Consider the following 20,306-nt stretch of genomic DNA (forward strand, 5'->3'; position numbering starts at 1 on the left):
ACTTCTACCAACTTTTGTAGCATGGTATAAACTCTAATGACGTAAAGGAGTATGAACCAGGGCCAGCACCCAAGAATCTGCCCAGCCAGCAGCCATTCCATCTTCCTATGGTGCTGCAACACTTCCTGCTCAGCCTCTCCCCAGCCAAGTTGCATGGATCTGAGTGGAGGCTTGAGGTGGCCGCTCCGTCTCCACTGCACTTGCTCACCACATGACTTTGACTAAATCTTATCTCCATGTGGCCTAGTTTCTGTAATTAGAAAGAAATAGCAGAGGTGTATGTTACCTCAGAGGTAGTTGTTTGGATTAAGTGAGCACTTAGAACAGTACCTGTTAGCACAGGTAAGCATTATTTGCTGTTCACTATTCCTATTTTCTATCATTGTTAATTTAATATTGGAGGTTCTTAGAATACACGAACATAATGAGTGCTGAATAAGTTTTATTATTATTATTACTTTGTATTGATAGTTTGTGGAAAATAGTATCCAGTGTTTCATACCCAGCAGGACTATAATCATTATTGAAAGAACTAATAATCCAGGAGGATGTTCAAGGGCACAGAACTCCATTCTGGGAGACCTGAGCCCTCTGCCCTGTGGCATGTATCCACAAGCACTCCCTAAATGGACACTGGAAAGTGGCCCTGACTGCTGTTCTTCTGTCCCCTTAGCTGGCCAGTATGTTCTTGTCTGAGGATGAAAAGTTTCTTCTGTTCTTTCGCCTGGAAGCCCCCCTGGACAGTAGCGTGGAGTTCATGCAGGTGAGTGGTGTGGTGTGGAGGGAGGAGGGAGGAGGCTGTGGCTGCCACCTCTCCCACCTGTCCTCAGGGACAGCTGTGCACAGAGGATAGATCAGGCATGATTGATTTTTTGCACTATATTTTACCTTTATGTAAAATTGAGCAAGCATATACACACAGGCAGTTTATGGAAGAAAGCTGGATGGACCATAAATATATCCAGTAACCCCAAAAAGCAAATTAAAATAATTTAATTTTTTACAATCAAAGTGGTCAAGATTTTAAGAGGATCTGTAAAAATATGCAGCGCCATTAAGAAAGCCCTGAGATTGTCACTGATGCTCTATGGGCAGGTGCGTATTGTGGAAGAGTTTTATGGAAAGTAATTTTGTAAAGATTTAATCAGGAACCTTTAAAATTCATTATTCAGAGTTACCTTAAAATATTAAAAAAAAGAAAAAAAGCTTTACAATTCTGCTTCTCCAGGAATGTATTTTATGAATCTAATTGAAGATGTAGAAAAAAGTTTTCTTTAGAATGATGTACATTAAATGCCGAGCTGTAACTTGAGTTAAAGCTGAAGGAGTCGGGGATGTGGTTCAGGGTAGAGCACTTTTCTGGCTTGCAATAGGCTATGGATTCAATCCCCAGAACTGGGAGAAAAATAACAAATGACAACAAATGAGGGAAAAATAAATTATGATAAATTGTATGATCTCTTCCTTCCACAAGTGCTTATGAGACTGCAGTTGGTCAGGGATCCTTCTAGGTGCTACAGTTTCGTTAGGAAAAGTCCTACTACTGAGCAGTATGTGTTACTATGTTACTAAATCACTAAGGATCCTATTTCCAAGAATATTTAATGGTGTGCAATGTAGTGTTAAGAAACGAACTTGTTTAAAAAACTATCCTCTGTAACACTTGCACAATTGATAGGTAAATACACTTAGGATAAATGAGGGTTATTTGTGAATGGTAGGATTTCAGGAAATTTTCAGCCTTTGTGTCTTCCAGTTATGTATAGAATCCTAATCATTTACAAGTTACTTTGAATGACATTTTCAAAATGATTTTAACTATGTTTAAACATGCTCGCAGAAAGTTTTAAATAGAAGTAATAAACCAACCAAGTGTGTAGACAGTATGACCTGCGATTCCGTTTTGTTGTATATGTAGTAGAAAATAGAATGGAAAGGAAGAGGAAGTAATCATCTCTGGGGTAGGAATTTCTGGGTAGAATATATTTCTTTTTTCTTTTTAGTATTTCCTTATTTTTGTATGAATATTATTTATTTCTAAAATCTAAAAAAAAAGTATTAGCATGTTAGGACTTTTTCAATCTACAATAACCTTGAGAAGTAGAAAAAGGAAATAGAACTAAGGCGCTTTCTTATCTTTTTAAAAAATATATATTCTATTTTCCCTTTCTTCTACTTTGTTAATTTGTTCCATGAGGAAGAACCTTCCCAAACAATGTTTTATTCCCCCTCAGTTATATCAGTGAGGATTCTTAAATCACTTTTTAAAATTAAATTGATTTTAACCTGTTATATCCTATGCGTTTTTAAAAACCCTAGTGTCTACTGTTCCCCTGGACCTCAGCACTAGCTTAACACACTCACCAACTCAAGTGCCTTTTCTATGAAGAGCACTATTTCTGTCTTGTTTTCTATAATGTTACAGTTTTTATGCAGTGAAGATCCATTTCCAGTTTGCCTACATATTTACCATGATCTTTGTTCAGGTTTCCTTAGACTTCCTTCTTTGTGCTTCTCCTTCTTCCTAGAGTTTTTCCTAAGGATTTGTTTGTAATAAACTATTTTGGTTTGCCTGGATCTCTCTTACTTTGCCTTCTTTCTTTAAAGATAGACTTGCCGAGATTCACAGAAAACCCTCTGGCCCTCCAATGGCTCAGCAGTAGTAAGACCATGCAATCCTCAAGCTAGAGACTGCTTGGAGAAAAACAATTAAAGAATATGTAAAAATGATTGGTGAAATTATTTGAAATCCTCATAGCTTTGGTATATTCATCCAAAAATAGAATACAAATCACACTTATCTCGTTGACTTTTTAAGTCAACAAACCAAATTCAGACACAAATGACAGGGACTAGAGGAGGTGGGTTTCTGAACTGTTCTCACTATCAGCCTGGTATCACTGCCTCCCACTCTGCTCGCAGGGTCTGCGGTCCGGCCCTGTGTCGAGCACAGAGGTCCCTGCTGTGGGTACCGCAGGCAACCCACTGAGGATGTGAGGAGAGTCTTATTCGCTCAACGGCGTGCTCCATGCTACCTTTGGTTTTGTGCAGGAGGTGGGGCTTGTCCACGGGAGGCAGAGGTGGTTCAAGGAGCTGCGTTCATCAAAGCCAGCGGTTCATGGCTTTCCTCAGCTCTCCAGCTCTGTCTCCTACCTCAGATTGCAGCTGTGGCCACAAAGCAGTGGGAGGGATGGTTTGTCCTTGGGAGCCACTCAAGGTAACCTCCCCCTCCACCCAGAGTCACAGCACACAGGCGAGGCGCCCGCAGTGCGCATGAGCCCACCCGTTCACCCAGGGCTCAATGTGGAGGTCTAGCTGTTTCCCACCTGTGTTTCCCACTCATTTCCCAGGGTGTCGTGTGTACATGATGAGTGTGGTTGACTGGCAGGTGCGTGGTCAGGGGCAGCATCAGCCCTCCGCGTCCTCTTCAGGTCTACTCGTCCCTGTCGTGTGGTCCCTTGGAGGTCCAGAGCTGTTCCCGCAGCATCCCCCATAGAAGCGAGAAGCTTGTCACCACGTGGAATTCACCCCATCCTGTCCTTTCCTGCCCAGCCTTCCCATGGGCGCTCGTGACCCTTACAAGTGACTCCTTGGGGATGTGGTGGCCCATTGCTACTGATTCTTCCCAAACAATTGCTGTCACCAAAGAAAGCCTAACAGTTCCTGTAAGAAGTCTTACCTGCAGCAGTTGGGACCATTTTCAGATGCCGAACCACAGGGGACACCAGCACAAGCCCTTTCCTCAGCATTCGAGGACAATTGGCTTAACAACTTTTGTGTGTTTCAGATTTGGCGCAAATACGATGCCGACAGCAGTGGCTTCATATCAGCTGCTGAGCTTCAGGTAAGTGTCCCTGGGAACCGTCAACAGGTGGGGGGGTCTTTATCATTGGTGATTTGATGTGTATGTATCATGAACTTGATTTCCATGGGCCTAAGAAACATGGATTTGAATTTATTACTTTAAAGTGTCTGCCTGTTTGGAAGATCAGGCAGGTGGAGGCCGCATTGCTCTTTTTGGCAAAGAGCTGTACTGAGCACCTAGCCTTCTCTTCGTGCCTGGGGCTGCTCTCCGGATTCCATGAGCTCCCTTCAAACAGTGACAGCCCTCCATGCTTGGATTTATTGCTTGTCAAAAACATTCTCCTTCCTCCTTGAAACAAACACAGGCCCTAAAATAAGGCCTCTACAGAGCATTGCTGCTTACTTAGGACATAAAGTGTCACTTTTCTCTGGTGTCGCAGAACTTCCTCCGAGACCTCTTCCTGCACCACCACAAGGCCGTTTCCGAGGCTAAGCTGGAAGAATACACGGGCACCATGGTGAGTGATCGAGCTGCCCTCCACGGGCTCCTCCTTTGCCCGCAATCCGGGTGCTCGAGAAAGCCTCGTATCCTGAAGACACTGGCTAGTCCTGAGCCTCCTTAGCTTCCCTCGTGGGAACGGGTTGCCTGCAGTGGTGAGACGGCTGTTTGCTGTCTCTGGGGAGACAAGGAGAGTCCAGGCAACGTCAGGCTGCTCAGCACTGGCCACCAGCCTAAGTGGTAAGGAAAGTCACGTGGAAAAATAAATATGGACACAGACCATCAGGACCAAACAGATGGACAGGGACGGTTCTGCTCATTGGGTGTGGTGATTCAGTGCAGTGGGGGTCAGACGAGGGGGATGTCTTCCTGCCACTTAGTGGCTGAGACCTAGGACACACGTTGGCCTCCAGCATCACTCACTCACCTCTGTGGTAACGGGTTTAACAGCACGGAGAAGCCGCGAGGGCGGTGAGCTGTCGCATCTGAAGCACATTGCACTCCTGGCACATGACGCAGCTAGCTCTTATTCCATAGCTGTGGTCTTTGCTGTCACTATGTCACACTTGTGCCCTTGTCCCAAATGACTCAGAGGTGTCATCGGCATCAGGCTCTCTGAGAAACGGTGAAGTAGGAGGAGTTGCAGTGATGACCTGGTCCTTCCATTCTGCCTGTTCTACCTCCTTGTGTCTCTCCCAACCTGCCAACCATTTGTGCTGAATTGAATCTGGCTCACCTGCCTGTGGCCTTTACCTTGCACGCCCCCCCACCAGGTGTGAGCTGCCTTTTCATCAGATCTGCAGGCTTATTAATCAGAAAGCAAGTCATTTGCTGACCAAAGCTAAGTTCTGGAGCAGATCCACCTTGCTGAGCCTGGTGGGTAGTGGGGTCGCATACCCCTGGGAACAGCCTGTGGTTCTGTTAAACGTGCCGCCAGCTTGATTTACACAGACCTTCAGTTGGCATTTGCAAGCACTGGAAGTTGCTGTAAGGTGAGGTAACCCAGGCATCAGCTGAACTGGAAGCTCTCCTGGTTTGCTGTCCCAGACCCTTCCCACCCCTCGCTGTGGACCCTGGTGGCTCTGAATGCTGCCCCCAGTCAAGTGAGTCCCCAAGACCATGATAAGTTGTGAATGACCTTGACAGGAGGAAAGATGCTGCCCAGGAGAGACTGAAACCCCAGGACAGCATTTTAGCCGAGGAAAAGGATTGGCGGCTCGCTCTGTTGGTTTGTTGTAACAGCTCACAAAACGATGTTCAAAACCTTGGGTAAATATGTGCACAGTACTTCCCGAGGAGTGGAAAACCCCAGGTCAGGAAGCAGCCTCCCTGCTGCAGAGCTGGCTCCAGGCCCCTGTGGACCTAAGCGCCAGCGAAACCTTGTAATAGAATAAACAACGTACAAAAGGAAATTAGGCTGGAACTGCCGGGGTCCTGAACAACAGGGAGCTGTTTTCTCTAGCTGATCATATTTTAAACATCGACTGAACAGAATGTTGGCGCTGGCTGCTGTCTCACTTTTATTAACTTAGATCATGAACAACGTAATGAATACATTTGCATTTTGAATCTCCAAAATTCCAGTTCCCTCTGAGGGCTGCTCCCACCCCCACTCCTCTCTGACTGTTTAATTTAGCCCGGCTGAGCTTTTCCCTGCTTTTCTTCATCTGACCTTGTTAGTCCTTCAAGCTTCAGTGAGACACCGTCTTCCTGAGGCCTGACCACCTTCTCCCACAGTGAAGTCCGGGGCCGCTTTCCTGTGTCCCAAGGGGCACAGTGGGCACAATGGGTATGCACCACCTTCAGGTCCTAGCTGCCCATTCAGTTCATGCCGTGAGCATCTGTTCAATGGCTACCAAGTCCCAGGCACTGTTCTACCCACTGGAGATCCAAAGGTGAGCGCCCGAGGCCACAGGAGACTGCAGTGCGCAGGAAGTGCGATTGCTAATCCACTCCGTTCAGGAGAGAAGCGATCAGTGTGATGGACGGTGGAGCCGGCAGGGGTGGAGGTGCCCGGGCATGGGGAGGCCCCTGGGAAGGGGGTGCAGCGAGCACAGCCCTGACAGCACCCCAACATTTCCGACAGGAAGAGCCAGTGTGGCTGCAGCAGATAAGCAGGCAGGGTCTGAACGGGCACCACCCCGAGTCTGGATGTCCTGGCCATTGTGAGGACCTGGGTTTGGTCTAGCGAACGGGGAGCTGCTAGAGGTTGAGAAGGGGCTGAAACCCTCCGGCTGCCATGCTTAGGCGAGGGTGGAATCAAGAAGAGCCCCAGGAGGCCGCTGCTGCCCTCCAAACTAGAACAGCAGGGTAGTGTATAAAGAAGAGAGGTTGATGGGATGGGGTGTAGTTCAGTGGAAGACCGCTTGTCTACCGTGTGCAAGGGGCTTGATCCCCAGAACCACAAGAACAAACAAACAGAAACACAAAATAGAGTCTTATTCATTCACAGTCTGGAGGTTGAAAGCCCAAGACAGGGCAGCTGCATCTGTTTGTCCTCCAGGGAGGGCCTCATGGCTGGTGGTGTTACAATGGCAGGAGCAGGAGGGAGCCACCACGTGGTCAGACAGAACAGGTGAGGGCCACCATGTGGTCAGGCAGGAACAGGTGAGGGCTGCTGTGTGGTCAGGCAGGAAGCTGGAGACATCAGGCGCCAGTGCTTTCTGATGTTAAAGCCTTATTGACATAGAATTGATGCTCAGCTCTTCCTCCGGTGGATGTTAAGCAGAGGGACTTTTTCTGCCTACGTCTGCCAGCAGTGGAGTCGGGCACTTGCCGACAGCTCCAGCTCATCCAGGTTTCTGTTCAGAAGGAGCCTCTTGTGATGACACTGAAAGTGATCTGTGGCTTGTCCCCTGGCCAAGGGTGTCACGGGTTGACTCTTACTGGGAATAGTGTTCAAGAGACACTCCTGGAAGCGAACTATGTACAAATGGCGCTTCAGTTGATTCTGTGATACACATTTTTGGTGCCAAGGTTTGGGGAGAATGGGTTTTCAGGTCAGATATTAAAAATAAACTGGACTTGGAGGAAAGGTGGGAGGCTGATGTATTTTTTTAAAGCAAAAATCTATTGGATGTGGTTCCAGATGATCTCCTTACCTCCTTTTCCCTGTGCTATGCCCTCCCTGCCTCCTTTTCACCGGGCAACCTCCTCAGACAGTTGTGTTTAGAGACATTCTGAGGCTTTAAAATGTTGTGAAGTCAGAAAATTCACTCACATTTCAACTTGCACATGCAAAACTTACCTCCTCTGTCTCGGCTAATCTAATGCAGTCTTCCCGACTTGTGGTTAGTGCAGAAAGTGTTAACTTTCCGTGCTCTCTAGTCTACAGCCTGTCTGATCTAACACTGTAAATGGGCTCTGTGGACTCTGCCTGTGAAAACAAAAGCTCAGCCCAGTTCCTTTTGTCTCCGGGAAAAATGAGATTTCCCATACAGCACAGGGAGCACTCTCGGACAGAAGCCCTCGGGCTCAGGTGATGTGTGTGAGTCAGCTTTTTCATCACTGTGACCAGAAAACCTGATGAGAACATGTACAGGAGGAAACGTTTATTTTGACTCATGGTTTCAGAGGTTCAGTCCATGGTCACCTGGCTCCATAGTTCGGGCCCAGGGTGAGGCACAGCATCATGGCAGAAGGCTGTGGAGGAGGAAAGCAGCTCAGGACATGGCAGCCAGGAAGCAGAGAGAGCTCTGCTCACCATGGGTAATACAGACCCCAGAGGGACACCCTTAGTACCTACTTCCTCCAGCCACACCTTACCTGCCTACAGTTACCACCCAAGTAATACATATCAGTGGATTAACCCACTGATTAGGTTATTCCCCTCCTAATAATCTCACTTCTGAATATTCTTGGATTGTCTCACATGAGCTTTTGGGGAGACCTCGTCTCTAAACTTAACAGTGTGCTATGCGGAGACTATGAAGTAATTTCAGAAAACCCTGGCTCAAACTAAGAACCCAGATTTCAGGCTTGTAGTCCTTATGCACAATCCCACGTTGTCTGTTGGAAACTGGAGGTTCTTTTTGCCCTCCACCAAATAACTGCAGTTTTCCCCCTGAGCACAGGTCGGACTGCGCTGCTCAGTCCCTTTGAAGTTAGGTGTGGCCACAGGTGTGCTCCAGGTAATGAAATTTTAATCAGCGACTGATATGCCATTCTGTGTCTCTCACCACCTTGGCAACCGAGAATGATGCCAGAGAATAGCTCCTCTGATTCTCAGAGTGCAGACAACAGGAAGTAGAGCCTCCTGCCAGCCCGCCACCCCATGCCACTCAAGTAAGAGAAGCTGAGTGTGTTATGCCCCTGAGGTTCAGGTGGGGGTTGCTAGGAGCCATCCCACACCAGAATGGGATATAGCTCGGTTTGTAGCAAACACAAATCACCTCCAGTGGAGGGATTCCCCCGCCAGTTAGGCCAATATGCAGTTAGGAGGGCAAGACAGACACGCACTTTGATAACCTTCAGAATGAATTGCTATAAGTATTTCTTGCAACCATTTTTCCTTCTACATTTCAGATGAAGATCTTTGACAAAAATAAAGATGGCCGGTTGGATCTTAATGACTTGGCAAGGTGAGTGGTGTGGAAATGAGGTCAAGGATTCAGAAACACCTTTGTCAGGCTCTGAGGACAACACGGACATGCTTTCAAAATGAGGGCTCAAGGATCATCTGGAGTGCAGAAGATGAGGTGCATCTTAACAAACTTTCCTGTTTCTGAATCTTTTGGGGTAACAGATCCCTTTGTGAAGATAACAAAAACTGTTTCCCTACAAATGTACAATGAATAATATTTTCATGAAATTTTATGGATGGGTCATGAGGAGAACCTGTCCTCAAAGGCCAAACATTCATGGTTCCACATTGGGACCGTGACCAAAAAAAAAAAAAAAAAAAAAAAAATCTTGAAAATCTTGAACTCATTCACGGACTTTGGGAATGTTGCACAGTTAGTCTAGGACATGACTTGTAACTGAGCCAGACCAGTTATGTGCTCTGGTCCCCAGTGCTGGAGTATCCTCAGTGGGGCACCCAGTGCCTGAAGATTAGAAGGGGAGGAGGGCAGGATAAGAGCAGAAGTGGCCCAGGTTGCACAGACACTAGCTGTGAGTTTAGGGATGTGACGTGATTGGCGTCACCGTGTGCATCAGGCTACTTCTCATTGCTATGATGATATACCTGAAGTAGACTACCTCACAAAGAAGAAATGATTTTATAGCTCAGTTTTGGAGACTGGGAGTCCAAACAGCATAATACAGGCTCTGGCAAGGGTCCCCTTGACTATATCACACTGTGGTGGGAGTATGTGTGAACCTCCACGTCTGTGCGGCCTCTTTTCTTCTTAGAGTGCCAATCATGGGAACTCCATTTGATTGAGCTAACCAGTTGCTTCCCAAAGGCCACACCTCTAAACAGCATAGTTGGATTGCTTCCACCCTCTTGATACCGCTAACCCAGATGTTGGGGATTAGTCTCCTGCGGAGTCGTCTGTGAGAGGACAGACCTGGGTCAGAGCGCAGTAGCATGTTTGTCAAGGTTAGCTGAGCCCAAACAACATACAGAGGACCCCTGGGCAGATGACTGGAGTTGGAGTCAGTGGATCCAAATACATGGAGGTGACCGTGACCCTTCAGGCAGGAGCCATGACACCATGGCCCCAGGGTCTGGCTGGATGGCCACTGAGGGCAGCAGTGGGCAGCTTCCCATCAGCTGGAAGGGAGACCAGAGGCAGGCTTTCAGGGATGAGGAGATACTATACCGACATCACAGGCAGGGCCGAGTTCTGTCTCTTGGCTTATGTCACCTGCAGCAGCTGTCTCTTCCTGGAAGCTGCTGATGCCTGGTTTTGAAGGACCTCTGTGAAGAGGAGCACCCCAGGAAGAATGTCTCCTCAGTAACGACCCTGATGCTGACTCCAGCACCCTGCAGGAACTTCTCTCTGTGCCTCACAGGGTACCTAAGTCCCCAGGACTTCATCCTGATGCGGCCACTTGGATGAAGAGGGCACACACGGGCAGTCAGAGGGGGCACGTGTTTCTGCAGGGGTTGCGGCCTGTGGTCTTGACTCTGCCCCTGGATCCCTTCTGGTTCTCTTGGCCAATTTGAGCAGGGACCCTGTCCACATGAGGTCAGACAGCCATGGGAAACCATCAGTTCTAAGAGAAAATTTCCAAGGGTCCAAAAGATTCATTTAATACCTGGCAATTGGGTGAAAGGAGAGTTTAAATCTCATTGCTCCTCCAGCCACATTCTCCTCTTCCGGGGACTTCATACCAGTGGAATCGTATGGGGCGGGTTGAGACTTTCATGTCTCCTTCTGTCATTTGGCAGAACGTTTCCAAGGCTCTTCTGTGTTGTAGCATGATCCATTGTTCATTTCTTTTTATTTATTTCTTTTTCTATTTTTACAGACTGCATTTTGATTCATTGTACACAAATAGGGTACATCATTTCATTTCTCTGGTTGTGCCCAGTGTAGATTCATACCATCCATGTAATCATACATGTACACAGGGTGATGACATCTGTCTCAGTCCACCATCTTTCATGCTTTGCTCTCGTTTATTCCACATATGTACATACTATATGTTCCCATCTGTTACTTGATGATTTGGGTTATTTCCTCTTTCTAGGTGTTATGAATATCACTAACTATCAATGTTTCCATATAAGCTTTTGTGTGAATATATGTTTTAATTCTCTTCATTTTATTCCTGTGAATGGAATTTTGGTTCACATGGTAATTCTATGTTTAATTTTAAGATAAACTGGTGTGCACACCAGTCCTACACCATCTCAATTACTGTAGATGTGTAGCAAATTTTTAAAGTGTGAATCCTCCAGGTTGTTCTTTTCAAGATGGTTTTGATTATTCTGGGTCCTCTGCTTGTTCTGATGCATTTTAGGATCAGATTGTCAATTTCTGCACACACATAAAAAAAAAAAAGAGCTTAGATTTTGATGGCTTTGTTTGACACTGTTCAATTTGAGGCGTACTGTTATCTTAGCAATATTGTGTTTGAATTGATGACCGTGAGATGTCTTGCCATTTGTTTAGGTGTTCTTTAATTTTTTTCCCAAAATATTTTGTACTTTTCAGTCTACAGTTTGCATCTTTTTTGTTAAATGCACACTTACGTGTTTTGCTCTTTCTGATACTGTCTTGGATGGAATGGCATTAGTTCCACGGGTGTTGGCCATTGCTAGTGTTCAGTAATGCCTTGAATGTTGCAGGAAGATCTTGTGTCCTGCACCCTTGTTTTAGCTGTTTATTAGCTCTAACAGTTTCTTTGTTTCATTTTTTTTTTTTTTTTTTGGATTTTTTATACATAAGATTGAGTCATCTGCAAATAGAAATAGCTTTACATTTTCTCTTCATTCTGCTGGTCTCTGTTTCTAATGGAGCATTTAATCCACATACATTTAACCTAATTACTGATCAGGTAGGATTCATAGTTACCATTTTTCTGTTTGTTTTTTCTGCTATGTCTTTTTTTTGTTTGTTTGTTTCTCTATTACTCTTTACTGTCTCCTTCAAGTTGAATAGATAGTTTCTAGTATACTATTTAGTTCTTTTGTTATTTCTTTTACCATATACATTATTTATTTATTTTTTAGTTATTTCTCCTCTCAGGGAATAAGATTACAATTAACATCTTAATATAGAACAATATAATTTGGATTAATATAATTTGGATTAATACTAACTTAATTTCAAGGTTTTACTAAAACTTTGCTTCTATATAGTTCAAATCCATTCTTCAAAATCTCTCCCTCCTCTTTTGTGTTATTCCAATACATCAGTAACATTGTGTCCACCATGTGCCTGTCCACAGGTTTGTTTTGTTTTGTTGAGACGGGGTCTCTCCTCTCTTGCCTCAAAACTCATGACCTCAAGAGCTCTTCCTGCTTCAGCCTCCTGAGTAACTGGGACTGCAGGCATGTGCTACTGTGCCTGGCTCTCAGATTTTTAATTATTGCTTTATGAAGTTGTCTTTGAAATGAGATAGCAACAAAAAGTTACACATAAACCATGTTATGTCTTACATTTGCATGTGTAGCTACCTCGCTGCTGTTCATTGTTTCCTCAAGTGGATTCACGTCCTGTCTTGTGTCTTTCATTTCCGCAGGGCCTTCCAGTCTTTCCTAAGGGGCTGTGTGTGCACAACATTCATTGGTCTCACCAAGATTTATCTTTTTGTAGTTGTTGTTGTTGTTGTTTTTAGAATAAGTATTTCCTTGATTGCTACAAGAATTTAGTTGTTTTCCAGAGTTTTGAAAATGTAATTGTGACCTTTCCTTCCAGTTTTCTCTTTGCTTTTATGGAGAGGATTTTCAGAAGCCCACATTGCCATTTTCCACCATAGAGTGTGAATGCCCCTACGTGGCAGGACTGGTGCCCGCGGGGGTCTCTCTCTCTTCACCTGCTCCCGCGAGGCAGGGTTCCCGAAGCCCGGAGCCTGGGCTGCTCTGCAGGGTCCCTGGAATCCTCCAGCCTTCCCTCTGTCGGTACTGGGTTTGCCTGGAAGTGAGAGCTGATAGTCTTCAGTGGATTTTACTTTATTTTTCCCACTTAGGATTCTGGCTCTTCAGGAAAACTTCCTTCTGCAATTTAAAATGGATGTGAGTATGAATTTCTCTGGATGGGCTCATGTCCCTGTTCCTCTGTGTATTTGGGAAGGAGAGAGGAAAGGAAGGCAGACACTGGTCCTTCTTTTAGCTGATGAGGCTCAGAGGAATCAGGGAACTTAAGGGTCATTGCTGGAGGTTTGTGAAGGTCACCTGAGGTCGGGAGGACCATGCAGAGGGGCAGCTGCACAGTGCTGGACTGACAGGGTGCTTCTTTCATCACAGGCCTGCTCCACGGAAGAGAGAAAGAGGGACTTTGAGAAAATCTTTGCCCACTATGATGTCGTAAGTGTGTCTCCCTGCATGGCGCTGGCCTCTATGTGGGCCCGAGCTACCACATTCCTAGACTCATGTGACCGGTAGAAACCCACATGCGTGTTCTGATGTCAGGGTACCTGGCCCTCTAGTACTGGCCAAGAGCTACATACAAATGGGTCAGGGCGTGTTTACAAGTGGAGGGAGGATAAAACCACAGTGCTTTTCTTTTTTGCTGTTTCTTTTGAACCTAAGAAAAAGTTTCTTCTTTGTGTATAACTAAAAGCTCATCTATAATCATATGCTCAAAAATAAAAACAAATCAACAAAACTCCTCCAAGTTCAACTCAGAAATAGAGGCAAGGCCATACCTATTTGGCGTAAGAGCTGTTTCTCTTGCAAGACCCACTGTGTGGTCATTCCTAAGAGGGGAGAAAAACATCATTCTAAAGCACCAAGTATAGCAAAGAGATGGAGTTCTTGAGGCCAAGGAGGATAGCTTGAGAAGGAAGGAAGCAAACAGCAAACTGGGAAAGGTCATCAGAAGCATCCCCTTGAAACTAACCCAACTGGACGTCTGTGTCCTGTTCTGAGAGGAAGGAACATCAGGGTCAAGGCTGTGGCTCCCAGGGTTCCAGTCCCCTTGGGCTCTCTGGCCGTGATCTGGGCGGGTTCCCTAACCTCGTTAACCTCCGGTAGCTGTGTTCTTCTCTGTAAAGGGAGAGGATAAAGATGATGATATTTTCTACCTAATGGAGTTGTCACGAGGATCATATAAGTTCCTGTTTATGACTGCTTGGTAAATACACTAAGGCATGGGATTTCAAAAATCATGTTAGAAGTTCAGGATTAAGGAAACGTGGAGAGCACGAATGCTTTGTTATTACCAGAATGTTAGAGACTAATATTTTAATATGCTTTGTATTTCATAGACATCCACGTTGTATGAGTCATGAAAAGGGTAGGAGAAAACAGTCTTAGCCACAGGCTAGCTGATGACCGGGATGGGCTCCTGCCCTGCAGGCTCCCTCCATCTACTCAGTTTCCATAATCACCAAGCCACTGCTAAGTTGTAAAATGAAATTTAAAAATGTCAACCTGTCTTTCGAGGGGTCGATAGGGTGTGCGATTGCGTGGTCTGAACAGAAGCGTGGAGTTTGGGAGGAGATGAGCCAGTGAACTTCACAGGGTGCTGTTTGCGAACCCAGAACTGCTGCTTCTCCTGTGGCCACAGGGAGCTCCTCTAGTTCACAGGGAACGCCACGCTCTGCATGAAGAACGTAAATTGAGTCGGGCCATTTCTAAATCAGCTTGTGGTTAGAGGATCACCCACCTGGTCTATTCACCCAGTTTATTCTTTAGCTTTTTAACTGAAGAAAATGCTGTTGGGTGATTAGATCTTTTTATATTCTTTATTTTTCAGAGTAAAACCGGAGCCCTGGAAGGCCCAGAGGTGGACGGGTTTGTCAAAGACATGATGGAGCTGGTGCAGGTGATGTCCAGAGCTATGGGGGAGGGTCCTGTCCTGGATGGGATTGCCATTTTGATTGATGCCATCTTTCACTCATGGGAGTAAGATGGAAGGTTAATGCCAGAGAGAAAACCCTAGAGATGCAGCCTGTTTGATGACCTTTAAGAGTCTGTGAAACCCAGCAGATCTCCCTTGCTCTCTTATTATTGTTCAAGTTCAACTCACACAAAGTTATCGTAGAAATATCTTTTTACCAAATAACTCAGAATCAGTGTATTTTTTATATATTATTTTTCAATTGTAGAAAATCACTTCTAACCCCCTGGACTTGGTTATTAGAATAGCTAAAATGAAAACAAAATTTAATTTTATGTAACAAATCTCATATTTGGAATTGTAATTGTTTTCTCACCAAGGGGTTTCTTTAATACCTAGCAATTAATAAGCAGTTTTTTGGAGTTCCAGAGGGTTGCCTGATAAAGTTAAGCAGATAATGTCCAACTCCTTTTCCAAGGGACTGTGTAGACAATAGATTTAGTAGTCTGTACCGAAGGGAATTTTTTTGAGGCTTGTTCAGTACACAAGATGTCCTGGTTGACCCAGACAGCAACAAGTTAGAGTGGCAATTATCAATCATTTTTGGAGTCCCAGAGTTCTTTGCAAATCTGATTTATACTATGGAGCTTCAAAAGAGAAAAGTGTGTAGGTAATCAATTTTTGCATAAGGGAGTTCACACCCTGGAATTGAGTGTGCACAGGCTGTTCTTCCTTCTGTTAGTTGGGGTGACTAGACACCTCCTGTGAGGCCCGACTCCTGTCCATCCTGCTGGCTGGTCCCTGTCCTCTTCTTTCTCCCTTGACCTGTTTCCCCTGTTGGCCACACTGAGGTCTCTTGTACCACAGGAGCTGCTGATGGGAACTTGTGTGGTATTTCCCTTTGCATTGGTTGCTAGAGGAAAACCCCCCTTCTTCTCATTATCTCTTGAAAGCCTCAATGATCTTGTTTGACAGACACCGAACCATTGCTGGTGGGACATTAAAGATGCACGAGGTAGGACGTGCCAGACTGGGGCTTTCCTTTGCTTGTGATAGATGCACAGGAGCTTGGCGTGGAGGGTGCCTGGCCTCTCTGGGCAGTGCAGCCGGGACCAGTGACTGCCTGAGTGAGACCTCAGGATCCTTCCAGACCCCAGGCAGAGAGTGTGGCCTCTGCTCCTCCACGTGGTCTGCCCGGCCAGCGTGAGCCAGCAGTGCTTAGCAGATCACCTTCCTTCCATGCCATCCCTTTGGCTTTGTGTCACACTGGTGGGCAAGGAATGTTCCCAGGTCTAGGTAGAGGGGCCTGCACTCTGCTTGAACTGACTTGGAGATGTGGTTTCCATGGTGTCAGAGAGGCAGTGTCTGATCCTCCTCTTATGTCACCTCACTTTTGTTGTCTTCTTCCTCGTTTCCTTTGCTATGAATGGAACAGATTGGAAGCTTTTTTTGTGGATGAGACAGTACAAAACAGTGGGCAGTGCTTTGCAGTGGGACAGATCTGAGCCTTAATTCCAGACCAGCAATTTATTAACTGTGTGCTTTTGGGCAAGTGACTCAACTTCTCTGATTCTGACACCTCATCCATAAAATGGGTGCAATAATATCTGATTCCCCAAGGTTTCATGATGACTAGGAATAAAGTAGACACCTGTCACAGTTCCTGGATGACAGTATAATTTCCCAAAATAATAATCTCATTAGAACAAAGCAGCTGGAATCCCTGGAGCACATTTCTGAGCTTGAGAATAGTTAATACTCAGGAGGGGATTTCTCAAGAGCTCCAGGGATTCCAACTTTACTGCTTATAAAACTCTCTGTATATTGTAAGAAAATATTGGAAATAAAGGAAAGTACACAAGTTAAAAAGTCAAGAGAACCCAGGCCAGGAATTCAGGTTCCAGGCTGACCATTCTGGGTCCCAGGTCATGACAGGCAAGGTGACCTTGGCAAGTCATTTGGCGTCTCCAAACCTCAGTTTTCTCATGGCAAGATGGGATCATTACAGATCCCACCTCCATTACACTGACCTGAAGATCATAGAGGAAAGGCTGCATGAAGCAGTCAGTGTTATGCCACTTCACCAAGTGTTATCCATGATAATAAGCCGTTATTGAGAAATCAGCAAATTAGCTGTTACGATGATCTCACAAATCGATCTGGAAGCTAATATAGCTTTTACAGCTCTAGTGACCATGACCTTTGCTATTTCCATATTATTTTTCTAAGGGAAAAGCAGGATATCTACACCTATATTCCCTCTTAAAAATCACCATTCTTCAGTCTGGATAATCTCTGTAATTCTCAATGATTCTGCCCTTGGGTCCTCACTGTCTGGCAATGATTTCCAAAAGCCCAAAGGCAAAGGGGGAAGTGAAACTCAGGTCAGACACAGAGGAGACATTTTCCCCAGAGAAAACTAAGGCGAAGGGAAAGCTAGCCTGCAAGAGCAGTCACAGTGCAGCAGGACAGGAGAGAAGAGGCACCCGCGTGGCTGCAGTTGGCCTGTAGAGGCGGAACAGGGCCAAAGGCAGGGAATCTGTGTGTGCAGGATCAGGGAGCCTGTGCTGGACAGAATAGGGGAGCCCTGCTCCGGGCTTCCTGTGAGCCCATCAGGCCATGGGGCAGCCCCTTGGGGCCTCTCCCCAGAGCGAGGGGCTCTTTGTAATCTCAGAGGGGCTCCCCAGCTTCAGTCTGTTTCAACACCGTCTGCTTTTCTCTGCTGTGGACAGCAGGATGTTTGGCAAGAGGGGTGACTCCCGACCTAGAGGCCTGAGCCTAACATGTGCCTCACAAAGGGCGCAAGTGCATCTTTGATGTTTAAACTATAAAGGTGATGTGGACATCACTGGGGGTGGATCCTACAGACTAGGAGGACCCTGGGGTTTGGCACTAGTGTTCATGATTTTAGGGAGTTGGAATGCACAGGAAAGGGAAGGCGTCTGACAAATGCACAGACTCCATTGAAGGACAGTCATCAGTAGTTCTGTTGATCTGACCACAAGTGCACCTCCTATGGGACAAGAGGGCCACCCGGTGGCCAGGGCTCAAGGGAAAAGATGAATTTTCTTCAGTCGGTGATCCCAGACCCACTCATGCTTCCCCACGGGGTGCACGAGGAAAGGCTGAGTTTGAATCCTGGCTCGGGGTGACAGCTGAGTGACAGTGGCAGGCTGACCAACCCTGTGCCAGTCACTCCTCTGCACAGTGAGGAGGAAGCTGGACACAGCCCCACAGGTCGTTCTGAGGAGGGTCGATGTGTGGAGCACCCGTGTCAGGAGCCCACGTGGACTGGTGTTGGCCACCTGCCGCTAAAGCCGTTTTCGAGACCAGGGCCCCGCCGGCCCAGGGGAGTGCCTTCACTGATCCACGAGCTTTTGAGCAGTAGCTTCCAGTCTCGGACTCAGAGTGGGATGCCCAGCACTAAGACAGAACTCAAAGGCCCTCAGGTGCTCACTCCCCTCCGGTCACACAGAAGCACCTTTCACTTACCTCCAGGGTGTAGTAACTGGGCAGGAAACAAGTTCATGATTCTCTTTTTTTTATTTGCAGTGCTGGGGTCAAACTCAGGGCCTCACACATGCTAAGCATGTGATCTATCTCTGAGCTATGTCTCCAACCTGATTATTCTTCAATTAGAAAAATCAAACTTAAAATAATTTGGATAAGGTTAATACATGGGCACATTAATTCAGGCTAACATGTAAATGATCGCCTGTGAGGCTTCTAAAGGTGAGGATTTGCCCAAAGGACACTGGGCAGGGTGCAGAGACTGGAGAAGAGCTGTCACAAGGTCAGTTAAGGAGTGAAAGCCCAGCGTCCCGCCGTGTAAAGCAAAGGAGCTCACAACAGTGCAGCTTGCTCTTTAGGGATTCCAAGCCCTGCTCCCCCTGACACTCTGGGGAGCCCGGCCGAGGCCCCGTGGACACGGGTCCCATCCCGTCTCACAGTCTGGTCATTCAGGGAGTGCGGTGGGCGGGTGGTCCGCTGCAGGCTCCTCTCCCCTACATGCCCCAAGCCTGCCGTACACTGCTGGCTTGTTCTTCCTGCCCTGCCAGCTGCCTCCCGGTTCTGCCGCCCTCTTCCCTCCTTCCCACTTCAAAACCTGTTACCAGGACAGTCTTGGTGTCAGTCATTACCCCGTTGGAAGTGCACATGGCGGTGTCTGGATGGGGCTGCCTGGTGAAGGAGCAGGAGGTTCTCGTCCTGCCGCAGTTCATTTTAGGGGTTCTTTCCAGCCAGCGAGTCTGGGGGCAGGAACCTAACAGCAGACCCTGCAGGCAGCCTTTTCTCTCTTCTCCACAAAACTACTGCAGAAACCCGAGGGCGTGGCCATCTGCTGGGCCGGGTTTCCCTTTTTCTCTGGACATTGACTTTTTAATTTAGATTCATGGCCATCCCCACAGGAGAGCAGTGCCACAGAGGAATGAGCTCTTAACTGGCGTCAGAGGGCCTGGGGAGCAGGGCGGGTGATCCTCAGCTTTCTAGGGGGCTCTCCCTGAGCTCCCTCTCCTAATCTGTGGAAGGAGTGCAGTGTTTCCCTCCCAGCATTGCCTGAGGACCTAGGAAAACCCAGGGGAGAATCAATGAGTTCCAGCGTTGCTTGACTTTCTTAGCCTTTCAGCTGAGGTCTTTCCCCGTGAACATGCATCCCAACTCATTCTTAGCCAGGAAATATTCCTTGGAGTAAGTCCTCAGTCCCCAGCTCAAGGACAAAATGTCAAACACGGGATTTCATCCCACACAGCCCTTCTTCACTCTAGAGGCACAACCCGCCCCCCCCACCCAGGGTGCTGATCAAATGTGTCTTTGCTCTCCTGTGAAAGCAAGGAGAATCCTGCGATCCCAGTTCTCTACTTCCAGCAAGATCTCTATTACGATTCCTGATGAGACAGACTTCCTGTGAGAACTGCTGGAAGCTGTGTGGAAATAGAAGTCCCTTATTTTTTTTGCCTGAAGGGACAGGCTGGAAATTAAGCCACTGGCAGAACAGTTCTCTCTAGCAATGCTGCTGGGGCAAGGAGACACGCTGGGCTCCTGCTCCTCTGACTGTGCCCTGAAGCCCCAGAAAGGGCACCAGGGGGGCCACCAGGGCAGGCGCTGGAGGCGGATCTGTCCCCGCTTGCCCACTGACTTGCTGCTTTTGTCCTCTGCAGCCTAGCATCAGTGGGGTGGACCTGGATAAGTTCCGGGAGATTCTTTTGCGTCACTGTGATGTGAACAAGGATGGAAAGATCCAGAAGTCGGAGCTGGCTCTGTGTCTTGGGCTGAAAATCAGCCCCTGATCTGCACGTGGCTCCACCCTTTGCTCCGTGTCCTTCTTGCTCCTGCTGTTGAAGTCGTACCTGTGCTTTGCTGTTGGGGACCAGGGCAAACTTCTCACCCACCGTGTGCACTCCCAGTGAAGGTGGGGACTCCTTCTCTCCGAAAGCCCCTGTGCAGTGCTGCCTCGGGTTGCTCTGCCCCAGAGCTGGGCTTAACCCGCTGCTTCTGCTCTGCTCACCCTCCCAGGCCCCCGGATGCTCTTCCTGGGGCCATTCTGCGGAGTCTGCCTAGTGTGTGCCACCTGCTCTGTAGAGATGGCTGTGTGAAATAAATCTGCAATT

At 47.0% G+C, this 20,306-nt stretch overlaps 1 protein-coding gene across 2 annotated transcripts in view; it reads left to right on the plus strand.

Moving 5' to 3' along the window:
• Positions 1–20,071, plus strand: part of SCGN (secretagogin, EF-hand calcium binding protein) — a 55,259-nt gene extending 35,188 nt beyond the window's left edge. For both annotated transcript variants that reach the window (XM_079148819.1, XM_079148818.1), the window contains exons 4-11: positions 674–763; positions 3,788–3,844; positions 4,245–4,322; positions 8,828–8,883; positions 12,887–12,932; positions 13,164–13,223; positions 14,617–14,685; positions 19,857–20,071. In XM_079148819.1, coding sequence (XP_079004945.1) covers positions 674–763; positions 3,788–3,844; positions 4,245–4,322; positions 8,828–8,883; positions 12,887–12,932; positions 13,164–13,223; positions 14,617–14,685; positions 19,857–19,985 — 585 coding nt within the window. In that variant the 3' untranslated portion in view covers positions 19,986–20,071. The remainder of the gene's footprint in view (positions 1–673; positions 764–3,787; positions 3,845–4,244; positions 4,323–8,827; positions 8,884–12,886; positions 12,933–13,163; positions 13,224–14,616; positions 14,686–19,856) is intronic.
• The last annotated feature ends 235 nt before the right edge of the window (positions 20,072–20,306 follow it).

This window comes from Sciurus vulgaris (assembly GCF_902686455.1).
Source record: "Sciurus vulgaris genome assembly, chromosome: 7".
Classification (NCBI taxonomy): Eukaryota; Metazoa; Chordata; class Mammalia; order Rodentia; family Sciuridae; genus Sciurus; species Sciurus vulgaris.